Here is a 23011-nt window from a genome sequence, read left to right as displayed (position 1 = left end):
AATTAAAGGATCCAAGACGAGCAAAGATAATTTTGAAGAATTAGAGCAGAGTCAGAGGACTAACACCAACATACAACAAATCAGACAAAACTAGACCAATTTAACAGCCACAGGACTAGAGCAAAAAATGAGGGAAAAGTGGTCTTTGTAATAACTGGTGCTGGATCCGCTGGGAATGTAGAGGGAATACTGAACTCTAGCTCAGACTATAATGGAAAAGGATTATAGGCATCATAATCAATATTAAAATAATAAAAGCCCTAGAAGAAAACATGGGAGAAAATCTTCATGGCCTTTGGGTAGGCAAAGATTTCTTAAAAGGGGTACAAAATGCAAAATCCTGAATGAAAAACCTGATCACTTGAAATTCATTGAAATGAAAAACTGCTGCTCAACCAACACCACAACAAAATGCCAGTAAAAGAAGAGACGGCAACCATGTTGGAGAAGAGATATGCAATAGGCATATCTGACAAAAGGCTCATATGTAGAATATATAAAAACCCTCAAGAAATTAATGAGAGAAAAGATAACTGTATTTAAAAACGGTTCAAAACTTGAACAAGTATTTCACAAGAGAATATCCAAATGGCCTTTAAAGATACAAAAAGGTGTCCAATATTATGAGTTATCATGAAGTGCATATTAAAATCACAATGAAATATACCACAGTGATTAATTTTTTTAGAAACTAACACTAAGTCCTATTGGAGGGAACATCAGCTGGTCCAACCACTTCAGAAGAGTGTTTAGAGGCTAAGCCTAAGTATCCCCAATAAGTAATTCCACTCATAATTGCACCCCCAAGAGAATTGTACACATACTTGTATTTCAGGTGATCATTCAACATTTAATATTTGAGAACGCCAGCATTATTCATAATATCAGCTCTATCATAACAGTAAAAACTGGAAAACCCAATGCCTATCAACCAAATGACTCAACAAATTATGGTATAGAACAATGACAATAATGATCCACCACTTGATACAAGATGAACACATATCACAGACATAATATTAAGAAACTGGACACAAAAGGGCATAGATTGTATATTCCATTACATAAAATGCAAAAGTAGGCAGAACTAATCTGTTTTGCTGGAAGTCAGAATGGTGGTTACGTCTAGAGAGGCAGGTAACCAATGGGAGATGGTATGATGGAAACTTCTAAGGGCACACAACATCCACGCATCGATCTGAATGTTAGGTTACATGGGTGTGTTCCTGCTATAAAAATTCATCAAGCTCTACACTTAAGATTTATGGTCAATGATATTGTAACAGCAATGTAATGGGACAGATGGTAGTTGTACTTGTGGTAAACATACCATAATGTGTAAACTTGTCAAATCTCTAAGTTGTAGACCTGAAACTAATGTAACATTGTGTATCACCTATACAAAAAAAAAAAAAAACTTTTAACGCACTAAATCAACTTAAAAAAAAAAGACTTAGATATATGTGCTTTACTACATATATACTCTAATTACACTCGGATTCTTAAAAGTTTTTTCTTAATTTACTTAAGAATAATACAACAGAAAAAAAGTTTACGAAAGGCAAATCAATTAATCTTAGGAATAGTCCTTTATAAGCAAGAACTATGTCTTATATATTTCATTATGTCCATGGAGTCAAGTAGAATGCTTTGCATATAACAGGTATTTAGAAATACTAAGAATATTATAATAATACTATATAAATTTGCATGTAATTTCTATTTCTATGAACACAAACATGAGGGCTTCCAGCCAGCATTTGATCATTCTCATTAATTTCTCCTTGAACAAAATGGAAAATGTGGACTGTTGATTATAATGTTGAACTGATTTGACACAGACTCAGAAGGAAATCTTAGGTTGACCACTGGATTCCAGCCTCAGCCCTTTCCTGTTTAGGAGACTTGTTAGTGACTTTATGGAAACTTTTAAAAAACAAAGGAAGAAGGAAGCTCTAAGACAAGCCCAAAGCTCCCCACAAACACCTGACACATGGGACGTAGTGAATACACTCTTGCAGAATGGATTAACACACATATATATATAATCACAGTCCCACCCATTAAGTATATTCATTATATCACCATTCAGTGAGAATGTCAGCCTAAAAAATGGTCAATCCAATATTTACAGCACTCATAACAACCTGGAGCAACCACAAAGTCAATCGTGTAATTAAATAAAAATGAATGCCCAAAACGTATTAATTTAGTGCCCAAATATAAACAAAGCCTCAGTCTTCTATAATTTATAGTAGTTTTTCTTCTCTCTACCTCACTGATGTAAAAAAACTGTTATGCTCTCAGTAGTTCAGTTTATGGGATCAAAGAATCTTATCAAAAACGTCAGCAATAATTTTCCTCTGCCCATAAAAAAATAGGCTGAATTTATCTAACCTTAAAAATAGAACTCAATTTATCCACAACATTGGCCCTCATCTTGCAAGTTGTACTATTAAATTATGTTGACTCCTGATGGTCTGAACAAGCAAAAGAGGGTGCCATTACTCATTTTCTCTCTCTTATGCAAAGATCTGCAAGTCCTTCTCCATGATTTATTTACCAGACTCTGGGTCAGATTTTAGTTTGCTCCATTATTCACAGCAGAGGGCAATAGCATCATCATTGTTAACGCTGAGATTTTAAAGCCCATTTGTATATTCTGAGACATCCAGGTTATCTATATGCATGTCCTCTTATGGAACTCTGGGCTGCAGGCTGCCCATCTGTAGAGGCCATGGAGAAAGGGTCTCTCTGATCCATCCCTAATGTGTGACTGCATGACATTGGTGTGATTTATGGGATCACTGGTACCACTGTCTGGTGACATTCAGGTCCTCACTTTAGGCCTTTTCAGAGCAATATTATTGTTTGATACAACTTATGCCATGTTTCTTGCTTGGTCATTCCTGTGAAAGACTCAAACTTTTGTTCTGTAGAAAGTGGCCTTGGCAGGACCAAAACTGGAATATATTGTGCTTGAGTGATACCAACCTCCTCATCCCCCTTCTCTGGATCAGCATCCATGAGCAATGTAACCAGGTGAAAGGATGGTACATGTCCCAGGGATAAGCAGGAAGAAGCCTCTAGATAGATCATTTGGTCCAGTCCCTCTTTTCCCTCCATGGCATGGCCAAACCCTCTTTAACAGTTGCACAAAAATGATTTCATTTTCTAAGAAAGGAGTGAGACCTGGGTATGTGTGATTTGTAAGTCTGAGTCTGGGGCTCATTCTAAAATTTAATTCTGGAATGGCAGGGTCATTGACCTTTGAACTGTGAGGACCACTACTTGTGTAGCTAATGCTGGCAGCCCCAGGTATATTCCTGAGAGACCCAAAGGACAATGTGTCTGAATACTTCTCCTAGTACGCTGATTAAAGAAAATTCTTAAAAAGTTATAGGGAAGGGGTACCTGGGTGGCTCAGTGGATTAAGCATCTGACTCCTGATTTCAGTTCAGGTCATGATCTCAGGGTCATGAGATCAAGCCCTGAATCAGGCTCCATGCTCAGTACACAGTATGCTTGAGATTTTTGCCCCCCCTCTCTGTCCTCACCCTGCTCTCTCTCTCTCTCTCTCTCTCTCAGATAAATAAATAAATAAATAAATAAATAAATAAATAAAATATTACAAAGTATATAAATTTGTTTGATATTTGGCATACACATTTACATATATACATATATGTGACACATACATCACATACCTATATACATTAGACAAGGTAAGATGTATGGTATCTAGGGCAAAAGGTAACATACTTATAGCTTAATGTTATATTGATGCATGGTGGGCAAGTGGTTTGGCTAGGTTTGGACAGATCCTATAATAATTATGACCTCAAAGCAGTTTCCTTTGAAGAAAGTGTTGTAGGCAGTGATTCAGGGCAATAAAGAGATTAAGATACAGTTTTTGTTGTTAAATACAGATATTTGCTAAAAGCTTTTACTTTTATATCACTAGTATTAAGTATAAGACAAATTGGGATATGCACACTTAAATGCTATATGCATTTACTGCTTAGATTTCTTTAAAAAACAGCTTTGCAAGCTATAAATTATATCTGTGGTATAGTGGCAATTACATAAAAATGTAATTTTTATGGAAATTAAAATATCTCATAAAATGTAAATTACTTAATTTTCTGAAAAATTACTGAAATTTGTTTAGCCAGCCAAGCTATTTATCATAGTAGGAGAGGCAAGGGCAATTGTTATCAGCAAAATCACTGTTTCCTAAGATATTTCGACATGTTCCCCTGATCTGAACTGTCAAAAAAACCATTCTAATATATTCCTAGGCTGTCCATGTGCTAAAAAGGATTTGCAGATACCTATACAAATCCTCTAATATTTTTGAGTCAGTAGCTAAAAGGGAAAAAAAGGTTTTTAAAAACACTACCAGTATCAACTTACAACCTGATGAGACCATGCTTGCCTCGAGCCTGGGTGGATTATTCAATCACCAACACCATGCAACATACAAACAAAACACGCCCAGTGCAGAACTTTAATTGCTTCCCAAAAGATCCTCAGCAGAAAATGAAATTATGCAAAGCTAACCTAAAACCAACAGAAAATAAGGAGTGTGCTGTGCTCTTGAGCTAGGTAGAGCAACAATCACGTATCTGCAAAAAAGGGGACGTGGCAGTGCCTTCGTATGCCCAGGTACAGGAGCATGTGGAGGGCTGTCTCTGTCTCCCCCTGTCCAGTATCTACACCCCTGCTCCATCAATTATCCCTCCTCCTCCAGAACTTAGACTATGGTCTCTCTCACAGGAAAGAAGTAATCAATAACTCTGTCAAGCCTGCTTCCCCTTCAGGCTACTACTACCTCCTCTCTTTCCTCCTCCTCCTCCTTCTCCTCCTCCTCCTCATCAATATCTGGAATGAAAGGTCATCTCCGTTGTCGACCTCTGTGTCATCTACCTCGGCCTCCTGCCACCCTCACCTCCCTCCTGCAGTCTGGCATCTGTCTTCCCCTTCCTCTCAAAGCCCATGTCAAAGGTACTTTTGGTCACCTTCCTCTCCACTCCATGCTCCTGATCCCGCGTCATCATTCTCATGGCTTCGCTATCATACCAATGGTGTCAAAAATCTACCTCCTTAGGCCCATCCTCTCCAAAACACTAAATGCACCTATCCAATATTGCACCTGTATTAGCTTCCTAGGGCTGCTATAACAAAGAACCACAACTGGGTAGGGTTCAGAAATCTCACATCTCCCAGCTCCAGAGGCCAGATGTCTGAGATCAAAGGGTCAGCAAGGCTGGGGGGCCATGAGGTCTCTGAGGGCTATGAGGTCTCTCTCCTGATTCTGGTGGGCATAGGCATTCCGTGGTTCATAGGGCCATGGCCCCAATCCTACCTTCATATGATGTTCTCCCTGTGTGTCTTCACATCATCTTCCCTCTATATGTGTCTGAGTCTAAATGTCCCTTTTATAAAGACACCAAGCATCTCAGATGAGGGCTGACCCTAACCCTAATGACCTTATTCTAACTTGATTACCTCCTTAAAGAACTCAACTCCATATAAGATCAGATTTGGAAGAGGTCCTGAGGGTTAGGTCTCCAATGTATTATTTTGAGGAAGACACAAGCAAGTCCATAACGTATCTCAAATTCAGTATGTCCAAAACTAATCCCACCACCCTCCCCTGAGATCTTCACTTGGACCATGTTTCTGTGTGTCTCCTAAACTCATTTTTGTCTTATTCTTCTCCTTATCAATGACCCATCCTTCCTCCACAGCATCTCCCAAACTTCTCCCCTCCTCTTCATTCCCACAACCACCTCACAAATTTAGGCCGAATTATCTTGCACCAACTCCACGGCGACTGTCCCTTAATGGGTTTCTGGCCTGCAGTCTCTCTGCTCTCTCTATAGACCCATTCATCTTATAAATTGCTGCCACATTAATCTTCCTAACAGACATCTCTGACCCAGTTCCCTCCCCAGACAGGGGAAAAAAAAGAAAACAGAAGAATAACTTCAAAGGCCCTTCTTACCTTATGAATTCAGTATAAATTCCTTCCCCTGGTGGTCTCAAGGCTCCCCACCTACCTTCTCAGGACCACCACAGCTCCCACTCTCCCAGCCATGGCCCCGTGTATCTCCTGGCTGTCTCAGCTGGGGTCCTGTCACAGAAAGAGATACTTGCAAAGAATTTTTCACTGCAAAGTGTTTAATGAAGGGAGAAAGAAGTGGGAAGGAAGGGGGACAGGGTCCAACTGTGAGGAGCTGTTACCAGTCCTGCATCTGGAGCAGCCAGGACAATAAACCATCCCCAGGGCCCAAGGAGAACAGGAGCCACTTGGACAGAGCGCAGGGCAGAGTGAGTGAAAAGAAATGCATCAGGGATGGAGAAACAGGGAACCCTAACACCCGGCCTCCATGCACACTCCCTCTCACCTGGGATCCTGTCTGCCCACCCTCCTCACCACACTCATCAAAACATACCCATCTAGGCACACTAGTGATATTGAAGATTTCTTTTAAAAAGTTAAAAACACTCACTTAAACAAATATAAAATGAACATGTGTCTGAGATTTTATTGAATTCCTAAGTAAAGAAAAAACTTAGGTATGATGTTACAGCAGGTTCAAAAGAGAATCCAAGGGGTGCCTCGGTGGCTCAGTTGGTTCAGCATCCAACTCTTGATTTTGGCTCAGGGTCATGAGATCAAGCCCCACATTGGGCTCCGTGGTAAATGGGGAGCCTGCCTGGGATTCTTTCCCTCTCCCTCTGCCTCCACCCACTTGTTTGTGTGCTCAGGCATGTTCTCAGTCTCAAAAAAAAAAAAAAAAAAAAAAAAAAGCAAAAGAAAATCCAAAGAACGTGCATATATGAAAGTCCACCAGGAAAACTGAAACAAATCAGCTCACTGAGTACAAAACCCCTGAGTATCCACAGCGCATTCCACCAGACACAGTGTGCATTTTCTGTAATCAAGAACCACACACTCAGGAATCACTGCTATGTGTTTCCCATGACTTACAGAATTGTAAAATAGCTCAAAGACAAAAGAAAAGCAGAGATAACCCAAATGGCTGAGTGAGGTGGGCGCGATACGCACAGTTCTTTTTTTTATTGGCCACATTCACAGTCGTCCACAACCTTTCCTGAATGACTGAAAGAAGGAAGGAAGGAGAGAAAGAGGGTGGGAGACAAGGAAGGACAAAATAGGGCTTTGGCACCAGGAGGACCTTGGGCTCACCACCACATCACATACTCACTCTCTGCCTTTGAGCAAGTCATGTCACTGCTCCGCCACTGCTTCCCAATCTGTGCAAAAGCAATCAACTGCCCTAATAACTAAATGAATTGCTACAAGAATCAAATGAATGGTGGCTATCCTGTCTGAGCTAAATAAATGGCAGCCAGAACACTTAAGGAACTTTCATTTTCCTTCACTATAAAATCCTGGAGTCAGACCTGACATTCCCTTTGAGTCTGAGAATTCTGTGACTATAAATGCTGCCTCCTCCAAGAAGCCTTGGACAACTGTAATTAGCAGACACAGATCCCTCCCCGCCTCAAAATCCTCTTCCATAGCAATTATCTGCCTCTCATGTCCAATCCGTAGGAGGACATTTGTTTTTTCCTTATTCCCCATCCCACCCAACAAAGACAGAATAAACTCCATCAAGCAGAACAGACTCAGATAGGTTTGTGTCCTAGCACCGAGCACAGTGCTTGGCACGCAGTAGGTAGTCAACAAACACTTCAAAATGAACTAAAAGAAAACACAGGTCAAAATCACAATGAGCTATCACCTCACATCTGTTAGAATGACTCTTATAAAAAAAAAAAAAAAAAAAAAGGACCCCTGGGTGGCACAGCGGTTTGGCGCCTGCCTTTGGCCCAGGGCGCGATCCTGGAGACCCGGGATCGAATCCCACGTCAGGCAACCGGTGCATGGAGCCTGCTTCTCCCTCTGCCTGTGTCTCTGCCTCTCTCTCTCTGTGTGTGACTATCATAAATAAATAAATAAATATTAAAAAAAAAAAATAACAAGTGTTCAGGAAAAAGGGAACCCTGTGCACTATTGATAGGATTGGAAATTGGTGCAGCCACTCTGGAAAACAATAGGGAGGTTCCTTGAGAAATTAAAAATAGAACCATGAGATCCAGCAATACCATTTCTTGGTATTTAATTGAATAAAATGAAAACACTAATTCAAAAAGATGTCTGCACCCCCACGTTCACTGAAGCATTACTTACAACAGCCAAGATATGGAAGCAATGCAAGTATCCATAGGTGGATGAATGGATAAAAAAATGTGGTTTATATTTATATACAATGTAATATTATTTAGCCATAAAAAGAACGAAATCTTGTCAGTTGTGACAACATGGATGGACCTCGAGGGCATTACACCAAGAGAAGCTAGTCAGGCAAAAATTGATACTGTACAGTTTCACTTAAACGTGGAACCTAAAAATAAAAGCAAAACCAAAAAACCAAACTCACAAATACAGAAAACAGATGGCTGGATGCCAGGGGTGGGGGATGGAAGGCTGGGTGAAGTGGGTAAAGGCATCACAAGGTACAAACTTCCAGGTATAAAATAAGTCAGTCCTGGGTTTTAATGTACAGAAGGGTGACTATAGCTAATAATACTGTATTGTCCATTTGAAATTGCTAAAAGAGTAGATCTTAAAATTTATCAATTTTGAGAAAAAAATAGTTTGTAACTCTCATGGTAATGGATGTTAACGAGACCTGCTACAGTAATCATTTCACAATATATACAAATACCAAATCATTATGTTGTATGCTGGAAATTAAAGTAATGTTGTATGTCAATCATATCTCAAATGAATAAAATATACAAACACACATACTAAAGCGGTCCCAGAGGGGGAGAGAGAACACAAGACAGGATACTGGAGCCAGCAGGGTTAAAAGCACAATTCTCCCTCCTCCTTTACTAATTTCTGTATCCTCTTTTGCACAAATTGGACTTAAGTTGGGCCGATCTGCAGGCTTTTCTGAGGGACACTGTTCTCTGCAGCAGCAGCAGCAGAAGCAGCAGCAGCAGCAGCAGCAGGACCTGTATATTCAATGACACCCCTTCTCCGGGAGACGATGGCTCCTGTGACTGTCACAAAGAGGAGAGCAGCAGAACTGGATGCTTTCAGCTGCCTTGACAGCCATCAGTCACAAAGTATTCATCTCAGCTTTTCATTTGTCTGTAACTCAGGAAGGAATGTTCTCGTGATGTTTCACTGAACCTACAAGCCAGACCTTGTAAGCTGATCAAGACTCCCAACCAGGGGCATTGTCCCTGACGACAAATCATGTCAGATGTAATCCAGGACCAGAGGGGATGGAAGGGATATTCTAAGAGAATAAGGAAGAAATCAAAATGGCATCGAGGATTAAATCCAGTAAGTGCATACGTGCGTGCATGCATGTGTGTGTGTGTGTGTGTGTCTGCTAAATTTTTCAAGTCCTTCAGTCATCCTTCAATACACTGCTCTTCTCTGAAAGAAAAAAATTACATTCTGCCCTATAGGCTCTTAACTATATGCATCCCTGAAGTACAATTCTTTAAAATACTGTCTTTCCTTTCAGAAAGAGACTTTGATATGTGTTTTCACCCCTTACTCTATCACCCCCAAACTTCCACTGTTCCAAAAATAAAATGAATCAAAATCTTCAGGATTTGATTTCAGGTGGGATTTGGGAACATTTTCTATGTGGCATTTTATTTAAGTTTTGCTTCCTGTCTTAAGTGTTGTACAGTCTGGACATAGTCTTTTGTGTTATTTTTATATCTTATGTAAAGTCTAATCTGCTTTTATGGCCACCTACCCCACCCCATGGAAGGTGAGTCTTTCAGCCCCCCATTATGGCTGTGTTCATTATCTCTTCACCTTTGGTCCTTTCTGAATTTACACAGACCCCATGGTCCTCCAGGACCATGAGCTTACTGCTCCCAAGCTGATGTGTACAAGGCTCCACTGTTTTGACACCTCGGTTCTACGGGACCATCTTCTACCTTCTAAGTATCTCCCATGTATCTGGTATCATGATGTCAACAAACTGAGTTCCCAATGTGTGCATCCTGAATAAGGATAACTTAGTAAACTTTGCATGCAATTGCTCTATTTTGTATTTGTCATCAAAATATTGGCTCACAGAATCAGTTCAATTCAATTCCACAAACATTTAATGAGTGCCTGCCATGTGATGCATATCCTGTGAGGCGCTGGTAGTTGAAGAAACTCACACTCGATATTATAAAGTACATTCCCGCAGAGAAAAGCATGGCATCGAGTTTCCCTCCTGCGTTAAAATACATTAACCTACAGCAGAAAGAGGCCCCACAGAGTCTTTAAATGTGCAAGTTCCAGAGTCACCTGTCTGGACCTGAAACCCTAGCTCCACGGCCTGGACCTGCCAACAGGGGGCAGGTGACGGAACTTCTTCGTCTCTACCTCTGAGGGATTTTTGTGAGGGTTTCATGAGAAAATACAGGTAAAATACTTAGAGCAGACATTGTGGACAATGCATATAAATAAAAATAAACCTGCCAGAAATAAAGCCAGTAACAATAGTTAGTTAGGTGACTATATAAAGTAGCTCTGGCCTCCGGATCATACCGGAGAGATGGTTACCCCTTCCGGGCTGCCACCATCACTTTAGATGACTTCTGTCAGCCTCTAGAACTCTTCAGCTGTCCCTAAGAATTCTCCCCAGACAACCTCAAAAAAAAAAAAAAAAAAAAAAAGGTGGGATGGTGCTGTTATATCTCTGGCCCTGCTGCCATCAAAATGGCACCTCTCCCAGCCAGCTCACCACAGACCCTGTCACTTACCCCTTTCAAAAAACAAAAACAAGACACCCAAAATACGAGAAGCAGTAAGAGAGACCAACATATCACTGCCATCCATAAACTAATTTTATAGAATTCCACGTTAGGGTCAAAATTTGGTAAAAAGAAATATGGAATGCTATCTTTCTCTCAGGAGAATGAGCGAGTGGGTTTTGCATATGTGGGAGACCAAAATTTCTTAAAATGTCTTCAAATGTGAAAGAAATATAAACTCCAGTGAAATCTCAAAGAAGTTAAATCACAATTGCTTGTAGTTTGCTAACCAGAAGCCCGCTGTAGAAAACAAATGAGCACAACTTTTAATGGCTGTGAACTCAATGTGACAAGTACTGATTTCAACAATGTTCCAACTTACTCGACACTCTAGGATTTGGTTTTTCCTGTAATTTTTTTTTTTTTTGGTCTCTTACTATTTTCTTTGTCCTCCCAAACCATATCTTTTACTTTGTATCTCTGGTTATGTGTTAAATTGCAAATGAAATTCATGGGTTCACCCGGACATTCAAAGACAGATTCTAAATTCAGAGGGAAATAAAATATTTTAAAATTTCATCATAAGTGGAAAAAGCGTGCAAGAAGTTTTCTGAATCATAAACTTTTGTAAGGAAAAAAAAAGTGTTTGCTGTGGTAGAAAAAAATAAACCGGCCACGCTGAGCTGGTCCTCCAGCTGTGCTGATGGGGGTGTGAGGCTGTGTCACTGGCTCAGCAATCCCACATGAATTTCCCACGCCCTTTAAGGAGTGTGTGTCATGTGTACTCACAGCACTCCCGGACACTCAGACCCAGCAAGGCACCACTGTCCCACAACTTCCGACAGCACTTTCTGCTCTTTTAGTCACCTTGCCCTGCATCCACGTCACTAGTGCCAGCTAGATGGAAGGCGGTCCTCAGGTAAACCCTGAATACTCATTAACGGTTGGTGACAGCAGACACCCTCACCCAGCCACTTAGCGGAGGTCTCACTGGGAGCAGCCAGTGGCTCTGGCTCTCTCAGTCCCTTACCCTGGGGAGAACCCTGCTGGGTGAGCGAGCTTGGAAGCAATTAGAGGCAGGTCCTCTGAACACTCCAAGTTAGTGGCAGTGATGAAAACTCCCGATTTGTTTCACTGCCAAAAACCTCACTACAGAACTTTTACTGGGCCACAGGAACCAGGAAATCCACCTTCTGTCTGGGCTTTGTGGCCAACTAGAATGTTTCAGGAAACCCCAAAAATACTTGTTCATTGACCCAAGTAACAGGAAGCCAGGGAAGGCCTTTGAAGCTAAGACAGTAGAGAACACAAGCAAAGAAGTTCTCCAGGAGTTTAGTTACTGACTAATCCTGTGATCTACCAGGATAAGAATTTTCAGAGACCCCCCCCCCGCCCCAATAAAAATATACACTTCTAGCACAAGTGCAAGATTTTTCCTTATTCTCATCCTTCTACATGGTTTGAGTTTGGTTGACCCTCACAACTCTTAGCAAATGTGAAACAAACTCAGAGGGCCCCTCAGAGCTAAGTTCCAGCTCAATCTTTCCCAGAGTTTTTATAGGACAACTCCGACCCCAAAGTCACACAACCCCTCATGTTCCAGTGTTCTTCCCATGATTAACAGTGATGAAAATAAGTGTTCCAATGGATGCCGCTGCGATGCCCTGGAAGTTACCTCACTATCTAGAAGCTTCTCACTTGAAATACAAATCCCGACAGGGACTCAGTCAGTGTCTCTCTTGGGCAGCCCCAATCACTCAGACTTCCTAAATCCTTCATTTACTCTTTCTCTCCTTAGATCACTTGTCTTAATAACTTCCCCTCTCTCAGATGTTCTTCACATGCCTGGCACTAGCTGCCCTCCCCAGCTGGCCCAGGGTCCCCTGCAGCCCTCACACAGCCAACCAAGCCAGCCATGCTGCCTGTCTCATCCCCACACCTCCTCTCTCCTCCTCTCAAGCCTAACCACCTACCTCCTACTCTCCTGCCTCTAGGAGGGATCTCACTAACACTCTTTCGCCCACACCCTTTGCCTACTTCCTTCATCACAGATTCCTTCTTTCTGCACTTGAACACATTCACATGGTTTTCACATTTAATCGAGGGAGTGGGGGGCGGGGGGTAACCTTTCTCTTATCCCGGTCTTCCATCACCATACTACTCCCCTCAAACCTATCCTTGTAGGCAATGCTGTGCTACGCATCATGGGAAATGAATGCCTCCCCCCACACCAACACAGTGGCAACCCTCCCACAGAGCATCAGGGGACCCAAATCAGGGCCGTGGATAAGTGATAAAATGTGTGGAACTGGGGCGCTTGAGAAATGGTCTCAGAAAGGTAAAATCATAACTGGTTGGAGCAATCCAAAAGCTCCAGCAGGATGGGGAACGTAAGTAAGGTATCAAAAATCAGATTACAGATGGTCATGAGCCAGAGGGGTTACAATGGATAAGACAGGAATAGGGAACCAAGGAGTGGTGGCATGAACATGGGGTTTTAGGAGGATTCAAATGGCAGGAGGCTTCAAGGCACTTTGCTAGTGGCTGGTTGGGGCCGAGGGACGATGGAGGTGAGAACAAGTAATGGGGTATGAAAGAAATCGAAATCTGAGCTAGAGGCCAAGAAAAACAGCACAGGAGAAGATGCCAAATGAGCTACAGGAGGAGAATAAAGGAGCTCAAGCAATGCATGGAGTATCTACCATGAGGCAGACACTGGAATTGGTTTTCCACACAAATTCTATCCCATGATCTTCAAAAGTCCTTCTGAATTGCCTAATATTATCTTTAGGGTGTAAGAAAAATGTTTAAATTTTTCTCAAGTACATAAGCTAGGTACTGGTGGAGAAAGGCCTCAGACCCAGGTCTTCTAAAGATGAGGGCCACACTGGTGTGTTTGGGCCAGAGCCTAAAATGGCAGTGCCACTGACCAACACAGAGTCACCGGGATGAAGAGCCACTCAGGGGACTGAGTACCCGTGAGCTCAGGATGGTGTATCCACAGGTAGGAAGGGAGTCAAAACAAAGGCCGCAACAGCTAGAAATAAGGGGCTGAGGACTATAAGATCTGTGGTGGGTGTCTCCTATAGGAAGGAAGGACTTTGAGAAAGTTCTTATAATTTCTCTGGCTCTCAGAGAAATTATAGGGTGGATGAGGTCATCATGACATCTTCTCAAACTCTCATTCCAAGGATCCCAAGCTTTGCAGCACAGATGAGCTCACGAAGGCAGAAGAGACAGAACGGGAAATGGGAGAGGATCTTTGGGGATAAGCAATCTTGGAGCAAAAGAAGTAAAAAGAATTCCAAGAAGCATGAACAGGAAAGTATAAAAATGACTCCAAATGTGCCAGGCTTGGCGATCACAAGCAGGGGTGGAGACCACACTGGGAAGAGCTGAGCAGCTGAAGGAGGCACTGGGGTCAAACACAGAAATTGTGGGGTAGGAGAAATGACTGTGTTTCAAGATCAACCCAGGGACCAGTACTGAGGGAGGCAAAGAGAGGATGGAACACGTCTGCGAGTGTCCAGTCCTGGACCCGGAGGCAAGCCCTGGGGTCTAGGACGCTAAGAAGCTGCAACTTTCGAGAAGGAAAGAAGCTTCCTGGTCAATGGCTGGGAAGACAGGAGCAGATTTGGACAGTGAACCCTGGGAAGGAGAAGATAAGGATAAAATGGGACAGTGGGTTTGAATCTACCCCATAAGGAAGAATGGGGTGTTGCAAGTGACCTTCCTGACAGTTCTTCAGAGATTCTTCATGCCTCCTGTGTTACTCCATGCCACGGACGGAATGTCTGCATCCCCTAAAAGTCATACACTGAAATGCGAACTCCCAGTGGGGTGCTACTAGGAAGTGAGGCCTTTAGGAGGTCAGTAGGTCGAGAGGCCGGGACCCTTACGAAACAGAATTAGCGCCCTTATAAGAAGAAACACAGGAGAGATGATTTTTGTCTTTTAGCAATATGAGGATACAAGAAGATGGCCATCTGCAAGCCAGGAAGAAGTCACACAATGCATCTGCCACCACCCTGATGCTGGACTCCCTGACCTCCAGGACAATGACAAATAAATGTTTGATGTTTAGGCCACCAAGCTATGTATGGTATTAGCAGTGTGACCGAGACAGCCACGAATCTGGAGTATGACGCTTGGGCCAAAGCATCTTGGCTCTCTGTGCTTGAGTTTCCTTACCTGCAAAATGATGGGCGGGGAGGGAGACAGAGGTAGACGAGGTGGCATTCTCTAAAGGTCTCTTTCTATCCTAATGTCCTAGAATTTTAAATGTGTTTTGTCCTCCTGATTGTTCCATGCCAGCCCCTAAACCTTTCCTTTGCGACTATAATTGCACACCACAACTCTCCTTCTTTTGGATTCTTCCTTAACTCCAAATATCACACCATGCATACAGAAGGTGTTCAACAAACATTTTTCTGAATTTATCGAATTTCCAGAATGTCACAGTTTCAGAAGGCAAATGTGTGTCTACGTGCCTCTTCCTCTCTCCAAGGGTTATCTACGGAGGCACAGTCCCCAGAAGTTGCAATCTTTTCTCAGCTAGCTCAGCCTTGATAGAAACACTTATCTAAAGCCCAAGTATAAATAAGACTGAATGTCAAATAAATCAGTGCCCTAATTGTTTGAGTCTGCCCTTCCCACGAATGTGTACACACCAATTTTTAAGTAAAAAAAAGTCTGATTATGTAAGCGTGGGTGTGCTTTCCATCAATTCCTTGAAAAAAAAAAAAAAACACCACAGTGCATATCTATCTAAAGCTCCTCCTCGTGCCTTCATTATCAAGGGAGCAAAAGGTGGAAATTCCCACAGCTCACTCAGAGTCTTTTCCTTTGTACTCCTACAGCTGACAAAAGTGACTAGGTATCCTGCTTGCTGTAAAGCTAAAACATTCTTGAACTGCTGAGAAGCAGCCCTTCTCTCCTGGAAAGGACACAAGCCTAGGACCTGAGTTTTAATTTTACTTCCACACGGTTGAGTCTCTGACTTTGTACAATTAACCTTCCTGTACCTTTACAAACGAGGTTAAATATTCCGGCCCAATCTATTTTACACTGTTGTGCATGGCATTTATACTTTATGATGCTTACTATTAGTTGCTGACTGCTTTCTAAAATGTTTTGTATCATTATCAGCAAGATGTACACAAACTGTGAAAAAATCTACAGTTTGTTCTGCAAATGAAGGCCGGAGGGAAGCTAAAGCATTCCCATCAGCATGATTTTTGCAGCCCCTGATAATCCAGTTTTCAATCTCAATCTATGCCTAAGTACAAAAACTAGATGACAAAGTGTACACCAAGAGTAACTCAACTTGTCTACACAAATAAAAGAAAGTTTCTTGGAAAAATCGACCTGGGCCCAACGTCATTTTACATCGTGGTTCTCTTAAGGATTCCTATAAAGTTTTGTAAGGTTTCTTGAAAAAGAGAGATCATAAGTAAGAACATCCATGGTTTTAAATACCAAATTACAGTTCACTGACACACAAGTAAGTTAATGAAAAAAAAATTTTTTTGAAAATTTTAAAATAAAATCAACCACACATTCCAAATCATGGGCATGCTGAGATATGACAGTGAACAAATCCATTATGGGCTAAGGGCTCATTTTATGATCGGATTATGTCCCAGCACATCCAGAATTTACAAGTCCACATTCTCAATTCCTCTCAAAGATAAACACATCAGAGTGGGCATGCTTCCAGCTGGTGGGGGAACCCCTGAGTCAAAGCTGTCTCATCTACATAAGCACTTGAAAGGAAGGAATAGCAGCAAACTCACAACTGCATAATGGAAAAGAGATGGGAGACGGTCTGGCACGGACTAACCAGTGACAAAATTCCCCTTCACAAATGAAGAATTAATTCACAGCAGTGGACATAACTCATGGACATAGTTCATTAAAGATTTCACCTCTGCTTCCTTTAACAGGGATCACAAACCTCTTCTAGAAAAAGAAGGAAAAAAGCTTTCTGTAGCCAGGATGCCAAGGATGCGTCAATGAGCTACAGTGCAAAACTCCAAGATGATACTTAAGGTGCTCTAATCAGATATATGAAATGATCGCTCAGCTTCAACATTAAGGTCTCCTAATGTCTGTTTTTCTTTTTTTAAAAATACAACGGCTTCATTTATAACTTAAAACTATTTTATCTAACATGTAGATTGTTAACACTCCCTGGACAATTTGCTTTGAAAACAAAAAAAGAAAAGAGGTAATTCACAATGACGGGACTGCAAGATTGCACACTACAAAACAAAAACAAGAACACCCCAGAAAAAATAAAAACGAGATTAATTTATTGTAAGAACTACATTCTCTCTGTTACTAGTCCCATTTACCAATTCTGAGCCATTCACATTCTCAGGTTAAGAAAACAGAATGGAAAGCAACAAGGGCAGAAGGCAGAGGAGCTGGTAAAGGATTTGAGTGTTTCCAGATAAAATTGCCAAACTTAGAGGAAGAAACATGTTTTCCTTTGAGATGTTCAGCTATACTCAAAAAAATTCCCCTGCTCCACTATGCCGCTTCCTTCAAGGTCATTTATTATCAGCAGAACCTACGGATGTTTCACTAAAAGAAAAATCCCAGCCTAGGACTGCCAGATCTCTACACAGGACCCACTTATCAAAGGTGTTGTTCAGGCTGACAGACAGCTGTTGAGTGGCACAGACTTAACATTACTTTATATGTGCAGAACCCCACCAGCAAGCACATTACCCTGGTCTCTGTTAAGTATTCTGATAACACCACCTCCGCCAGGTTTGGCTGAACATTTAAGCCTGCAGGAAGCCCTTGAGTGCATGAAGCCTTCCAAAATTCTCTAGCTGATTTTAACCCTATAGAGTTTGGGGGTAGGGAAACTGGATTTAAAAATTATATAGCAACTAAATATTTTGTCCACCTGAACAAAAGATCCCACGGTTTGGAGAAACCTATTTTCATGTGCCTCTGATTTTTTTTTTTAAACCTTATAGAAGTTTTCCACTTAAAAAAAAATTCTTATTACTAGTAGGGTTATGACATTCCCCATGAGCAAGGTTTCAGCATACAGGCTCTTCAGAGCTGGATCTGGGGCTAGCAGGACTCGGAACGGCGAATGTAATGATGCACAACATGCAGCCAGAGTTCAGGTCATTCCCCATCGGAGGCAGACCCTGGATTTTGTCCTTTCCAAAGGCTTTTTCTTCTGCCCACCCCACCCCCCAGATGTTAAGTGAAAATGAATACCTTCGAAAAAATCAGAGGAGCAAAAAGAAGAAAACGGTCACTTTTTGGACAAATTCACCATTTTCACTTGTTCAGCTCCCAAATCCATTATCTACACTATTTTCACCCCTAAAAGTTACTATCTGGTAAGACTTCAAAATTCGTAATCGCCACCACGGAGGCAATTGGGAAGTGATCTCTTTTGCAGTGTTTAGTGAGGAAGCGGCAGCAGAAGCTGCAGTCCCCGGGCGGGGGTGCGGGGAATCCGGGAGGAAACACCCTGCGGGGCGAGCGAGGCGCAGGGCAGGGAGCGCCGCCGGCCGGGCCGCCGCAGGGGCTCGCTGGGTCCTTCTTAACAGGGAGCTGCAGATCGTCTTCTGCCGAGGGCTCTGGGCCCCGGCTCGGGGGGAGCAGCGCCTCGCCCGGGAAGTGTCTGCAGCGTCCGAGCAAACCGGCGAGAGCAAGGAGCGGCGCCGAGAGGTACTTCGGGGGGAACCTGCACGAGTGTGGAGCCAGCGTCTCCCCGCGGCCGCCCCGCCGGCCCGGACACGCGCGCGAGGCAGCAGCAAGCGAGCGCGAGGGCACGTCCACGGCGCCCCGCCCCGCCCCGCCCCGCACCCGCCCCGCACCCGCACCGGCCCCCGCACACGCCCCCGCACCCGCACACGCCCCCGCACCCGCACACGCGCGCGCACGCGCAGCCGCAGCCGCAGCCGCAGCCGCAGCCGCAGCCGCACACGCGCGCACACACACGCGCTCCCCGCGGTCGCAGCTCCACGGCCCCGGCGCCGCTCGCCCGCCCCCGCCCTCCGCAGCCGCCCAGCCGGGAGCCCGGGCCGCGTCCCGCACCCCCCCGGACCCGCCGGCCCGCGCCGCCCGCCAAGACCGAGCGGGTGCGCCCCGGGACCGGCTCCCCCACGCGCGCCCCGACCCGCTCCCTCCCCTCCAGGCGCCCCCGGCCCCGGCCCCGGCCCCGGCCCCGGCCCCGGGCCGGCGGGGCGCGGGGCGCGGGCTGGCGGGGCGCGGGGCGCGGGGCGCGGGGCGCGGGGTGCGGGGCGCGCGCCGCTTACAGTTCGCAGGAACTGGATCTCGTCCTCGCCCTCGCCCCCGTCGGCCATGGCTCCGCGCCTCCTCGCCGGCGCTGGCTCCCGAGCCCCGCCGAGCCCGGTGGCGGCCCCTCGCGCCGCCTCCCGCCGCCTCCCGCCGCCGCCGCCGCCGCCGCCGCCGCCGCTGCGCTGCCCCGAGCCGGGGGCGGAGGGGGCCGCGGCTGCCGGGGGCGAGCGCCGGGCGGTCCCCGCCTGCCGAGCGGGGGAGGAGGCGCGGGCGGGGCGGCCGCGGCAGGAGCGTCCCTGCGCCGCGCCGCGCCGTGCGGGAGGAGGGCGGCCCCGCAGCCCAGCCGCGCCGGCCCGGCCCTGCCCCGGCTCCCGGCCCCGGCTCCCGGCCCCTGCCTGCCGCGGCCGACCGCTCGGCCCCGGCTCCCGCGAGCGAGTGCGCCGAGCCCGGGGGCCCGCGCTGCTGCCGCGGCGGGGGCGGGGCGGGGCGTGGGGGCGGCGGGAGGAGCTCGCCGGCTCCCCTCTGCGGCAGGTCGCCCGCAGCCCCGCGCTCGGGCGCGCCGGAGCCGAGGCCCAGCGCCGCCTACTGGCCGCGCCGGGCCCGGGGCCGCGAGGACCCGGCCGCCTCCGCCCGCGCCGGCCCGCGGCTCCCCGGCGGCTCCCCGGCGGCTCCTCCCGGCCCGGGCCTCGGCCTCCCGCTCGCACCTGGGGCGAGGCTCCCCCCGGAGAGGGCCGCGGCGCCCGGGCCGCAGCGCCGACGGCGGCAAGAATCGCCCGTGCTCCGAGTGGCCACCCCGAGTGAAGTTCCCCGCCACACGGTGCCCTGGGCTCGCATCTCCCCGGCCCTGCCCCACAAGGCAGCCCCGCAGCGTCCGCCGCCGCGCCGCGCTCTGCGCTGGCCGCGGACACGCGGGGGTCCCCACGCCAGGCACCTGCGCTCCAGGGCAGGCGAGAGTTCGACTGGAGGCGCAGACCTGAAATCAAGGACGAATCGCGATAAGGAAGGGACATGGGTCTCTGCCTCTCTCTCTGTGACTATCATGAATAAATAAGAATTTAAAGAATTATTTAAAAAAAAAAAAAGAAGGGATAAAATAAATTTGAATCGCCGAGGAGCTACACAGACCCGGCACCCACTCTCCTCACCAAGAAGTCGTTTATTTCTGGGGTCCCTGGTGGCGCAGCGGCTTGGCGCCTGCCTTCGGCCCAGGGCGCGATCCTGGAGACCCGGGATCGAATCCCACGTCGGGCTCCCGGTGCATGGAGCCTGCTTCTCCCTCTGCCTGTGTCTCTGCCTCTCTCTCTCTCTCTGTGACTATCATGAATAAATAAGAATTTAAAGAATTATTAAAAAAAAAAAAAAGAAGGGATAAAATAAATTTGAATCGCCGAGGAGCTACACAGATCCCGGCACCCACTCTCCTCACCAAGAAGTCGTTTATTTCTGGGGTCCCTGGTGGCGCAGCGCCCGGGATCGAATCCCACGTCGGGCTCCCGGTGCATGGAGCCTGCTTCTCCCTCTGCCTCTCTCTCTCTCTCTCTCTCTCTCTGACTATCATAAAATTAATTTTAAAAAAAAGTCATTTATTTCTGAAGAAATTCGGGCTTCCTACCCTAAATGCCAATATCTGTCTGGTCCACCGCGCCGCACTTGACAAACGGCCGTGATTAACAAAATGCAGGGGCTGAGACAATTTGGACAAGAAAGCGCTAATCTCTTGTTTCTAGTCTACAGCTCTTTCGCTTAAGATACTCAGCGATAAGTATATGCAAAGCAAAGTTCCAAATGTCGATCCTACAAAGATGAAGAACCAAGGTTTGGCGTCAGCTTACCTATTTTACACGTTTTGACGCATCTAATTAGTTCCCAAAATCTACCCGTATGTTCTATGCAGCACACATTTTATTTGCTGCTTTCATCAACTTTATACTTGCTCTGTTAATTTTGCATATTTCCAGTGGAATTAATACCAAAAACAATGTACTATGAATACTTCCCTCCCTGGGAAGGCTAGTAATGCTCTGTTCTATGTAATGATACTAGTCCTCTTACCTAAGTACTTGACATATTCTCGGATAGTGATCCATGACAACTAAATTAGTAAACCGCTACAATTCATGTGAATTTTTACTCCTAGGAACCTCTAAATGAGCAGTCAGAGCTCTCACAAAAGATCAAAGTCTTCCATGAGGGATGACAGTATTCTGAAATTGGCTCATAATTTTGTTAAGTAATTTGATCTTCCAAATTTATGACATATCAGATTGAGCTTTTCTGTATTTTATGCAGAACCACACATACATAGTTTCTTAACTAAAGCAAACATACGTAATGTGTGTATGTTTGAGAATTACTCCATTCTACCCATACAGTGGGTGACATATAAAAACTCTAGTTTACTAGTTTTTCGTTTTGGCATATTAGGTAAGCTACACATTTTTCTAACAAGAGCTATATTTATGATTTATTTAATTCTCTCAACATCGGTGATAAAATGCTGAATGGCCTGAGTACTCAATATTCACCATATAATAATTCTTCAACAGCAAACAGAGCAGAGGATTTTTGTAAAACATACCATTTATGTAGACTTCAACACAAAAAATACAATACTATGAGGTTTATAGATCTCTAATCTGTACTAAAAGTTTAAAAACATGTTGGAGAATGATACATCACACTATTTATTTTTAAAAGAACTGAAGGAAATACAGCAAACGGTTTAATATTGGTGGTGAGTATGTGAGTGTGATATTATTTTTGGCACTCTGATATGTTTTCTATATTTCATAAGTATAAAAATTGAGGTAATTTTTTAATAAGAAAACTATTAGAGTTACTAAGAGCTATGGGAGTTTTTTTGCTTACAGTATTTTCGATAACTGTTTTGACACATGAAAAGATGCTCAACATCACTCATCATCAGGGAAATACAAATCAAAACTACAATGTGATATCACCTCACATCTGTCAGAATGGCTAAAATCAACAACATAAGAAACAACAGGTGTTGGCAAGAAGGTGAAGAAAGGGGAACCCTCATGCACTGTTGCTGGGAATGTAACCTGGTATAGGCACTCTGAAAAACAGTATGGAGTTTCCATAAAAAGTTAAAAATAGAACTAACCTATGATCCAGCAATTATGGTATTAAAAGAATATAAAAATACTAATTCAAAGGGATACATCTTCCCCCAATGTTTATATCAGCATCATCTACAATAGCCAAATTATGGAAACAGCCCAAAGAAGATGTGGTATGTACGCATGCACACACACACACACACACACACACACACACACACACACAGGAATATTATTACTCAGCCACAAAAAATAATGAAGTCTTCCCTTTGTAATGCCATAGATGGAGCTAGGGAGTATTATGCTATGCAAATAAGTCAGTCATAGAAAGACGTATACCATATGATTTCATTCACATGTGGAACTTAAGAAACAAAATAAGTGATCATCAGGAAAAAGAGAGGGAGAGAGAGAGAGGCAAACCAAGAAACAGACTCTTATCTAGAGAACAAACTGATGATTCCCAGAGGGGAGGTGGGTGGGGGATAGGGGGAAATTGGTGATGAGGGTTAAGGAGGGTATTTGTCATTATGAGCACAGGGTGATGTAGGGAAGTGTTGAATCACTAAATTGTACACGTGGAACTAACATAACACTGTATGATAACTAACTGGAATTCAAATACAAACTTTTTTAAAAATCTGACTGTTTTAGTTTGTTTAGTTCATGTATGATTTCCTAGTTTCTTCTGGTGAACAACCATAGAAAATTGGTTGTGACTGAAAATATCATAGAACAATAGGATGAAAACTAATCTCCATGTGAAATATAATTTTAATTGAGAAAAAGAAATAGTTTTGGTTACAGCTTAAAGTTTATGTTCAGTGTCT

The 23011-nt window shown here is 44.5% G+C and overlaps 1 protein-coding gene across 7 annotated transcripts in view; it reads right to left on the bottom strand.

Moving 5' to 3' along the window:
* RYR2 (ryanodine receptor 2) overlaps positions 1-19295 on the bottom strand; it is a 726974-nt gene extending 707679 nt beyond the window's left edge. For all 7 annotated transcript variants that reach the window (XM_041747478.1, XM_041747480.1, XM_041747481.1 and 4 more), the window contains exon 1: positions 19116-19295. In XM_041747478.1, coding sequence (XP_041603412.1) covers positions 19116-19163 — 48 coding nt within the window. In that variant the 5' untranslated portion in view covers positions 19164-19295. The remainder of the gene's footprint in view (positions 1-19115) is intronic.
* Positions 19296-23011: the final 3716 nt, after the last annotated feature.

This window comes from Vulpes lagopus, chromosome 3, assembly GCF_018345385.1.
Source record: "Vulpes lagopus strain Blue_001 chromosome 3, ASM1834538v1, whole genome shotgun sequence".
Classification (NCBI taxonomy): Eukaryota; Metazoa; Chordata; class Mammalia; order Carnivora; family Canidae; genus Vulpes; species Vulpes lagopus.
The sequence above is the reverse complement of the archived record's forward strand: the minus strand, read 5'-3'. Positions and strand labels throughout refer to the sequence as shown.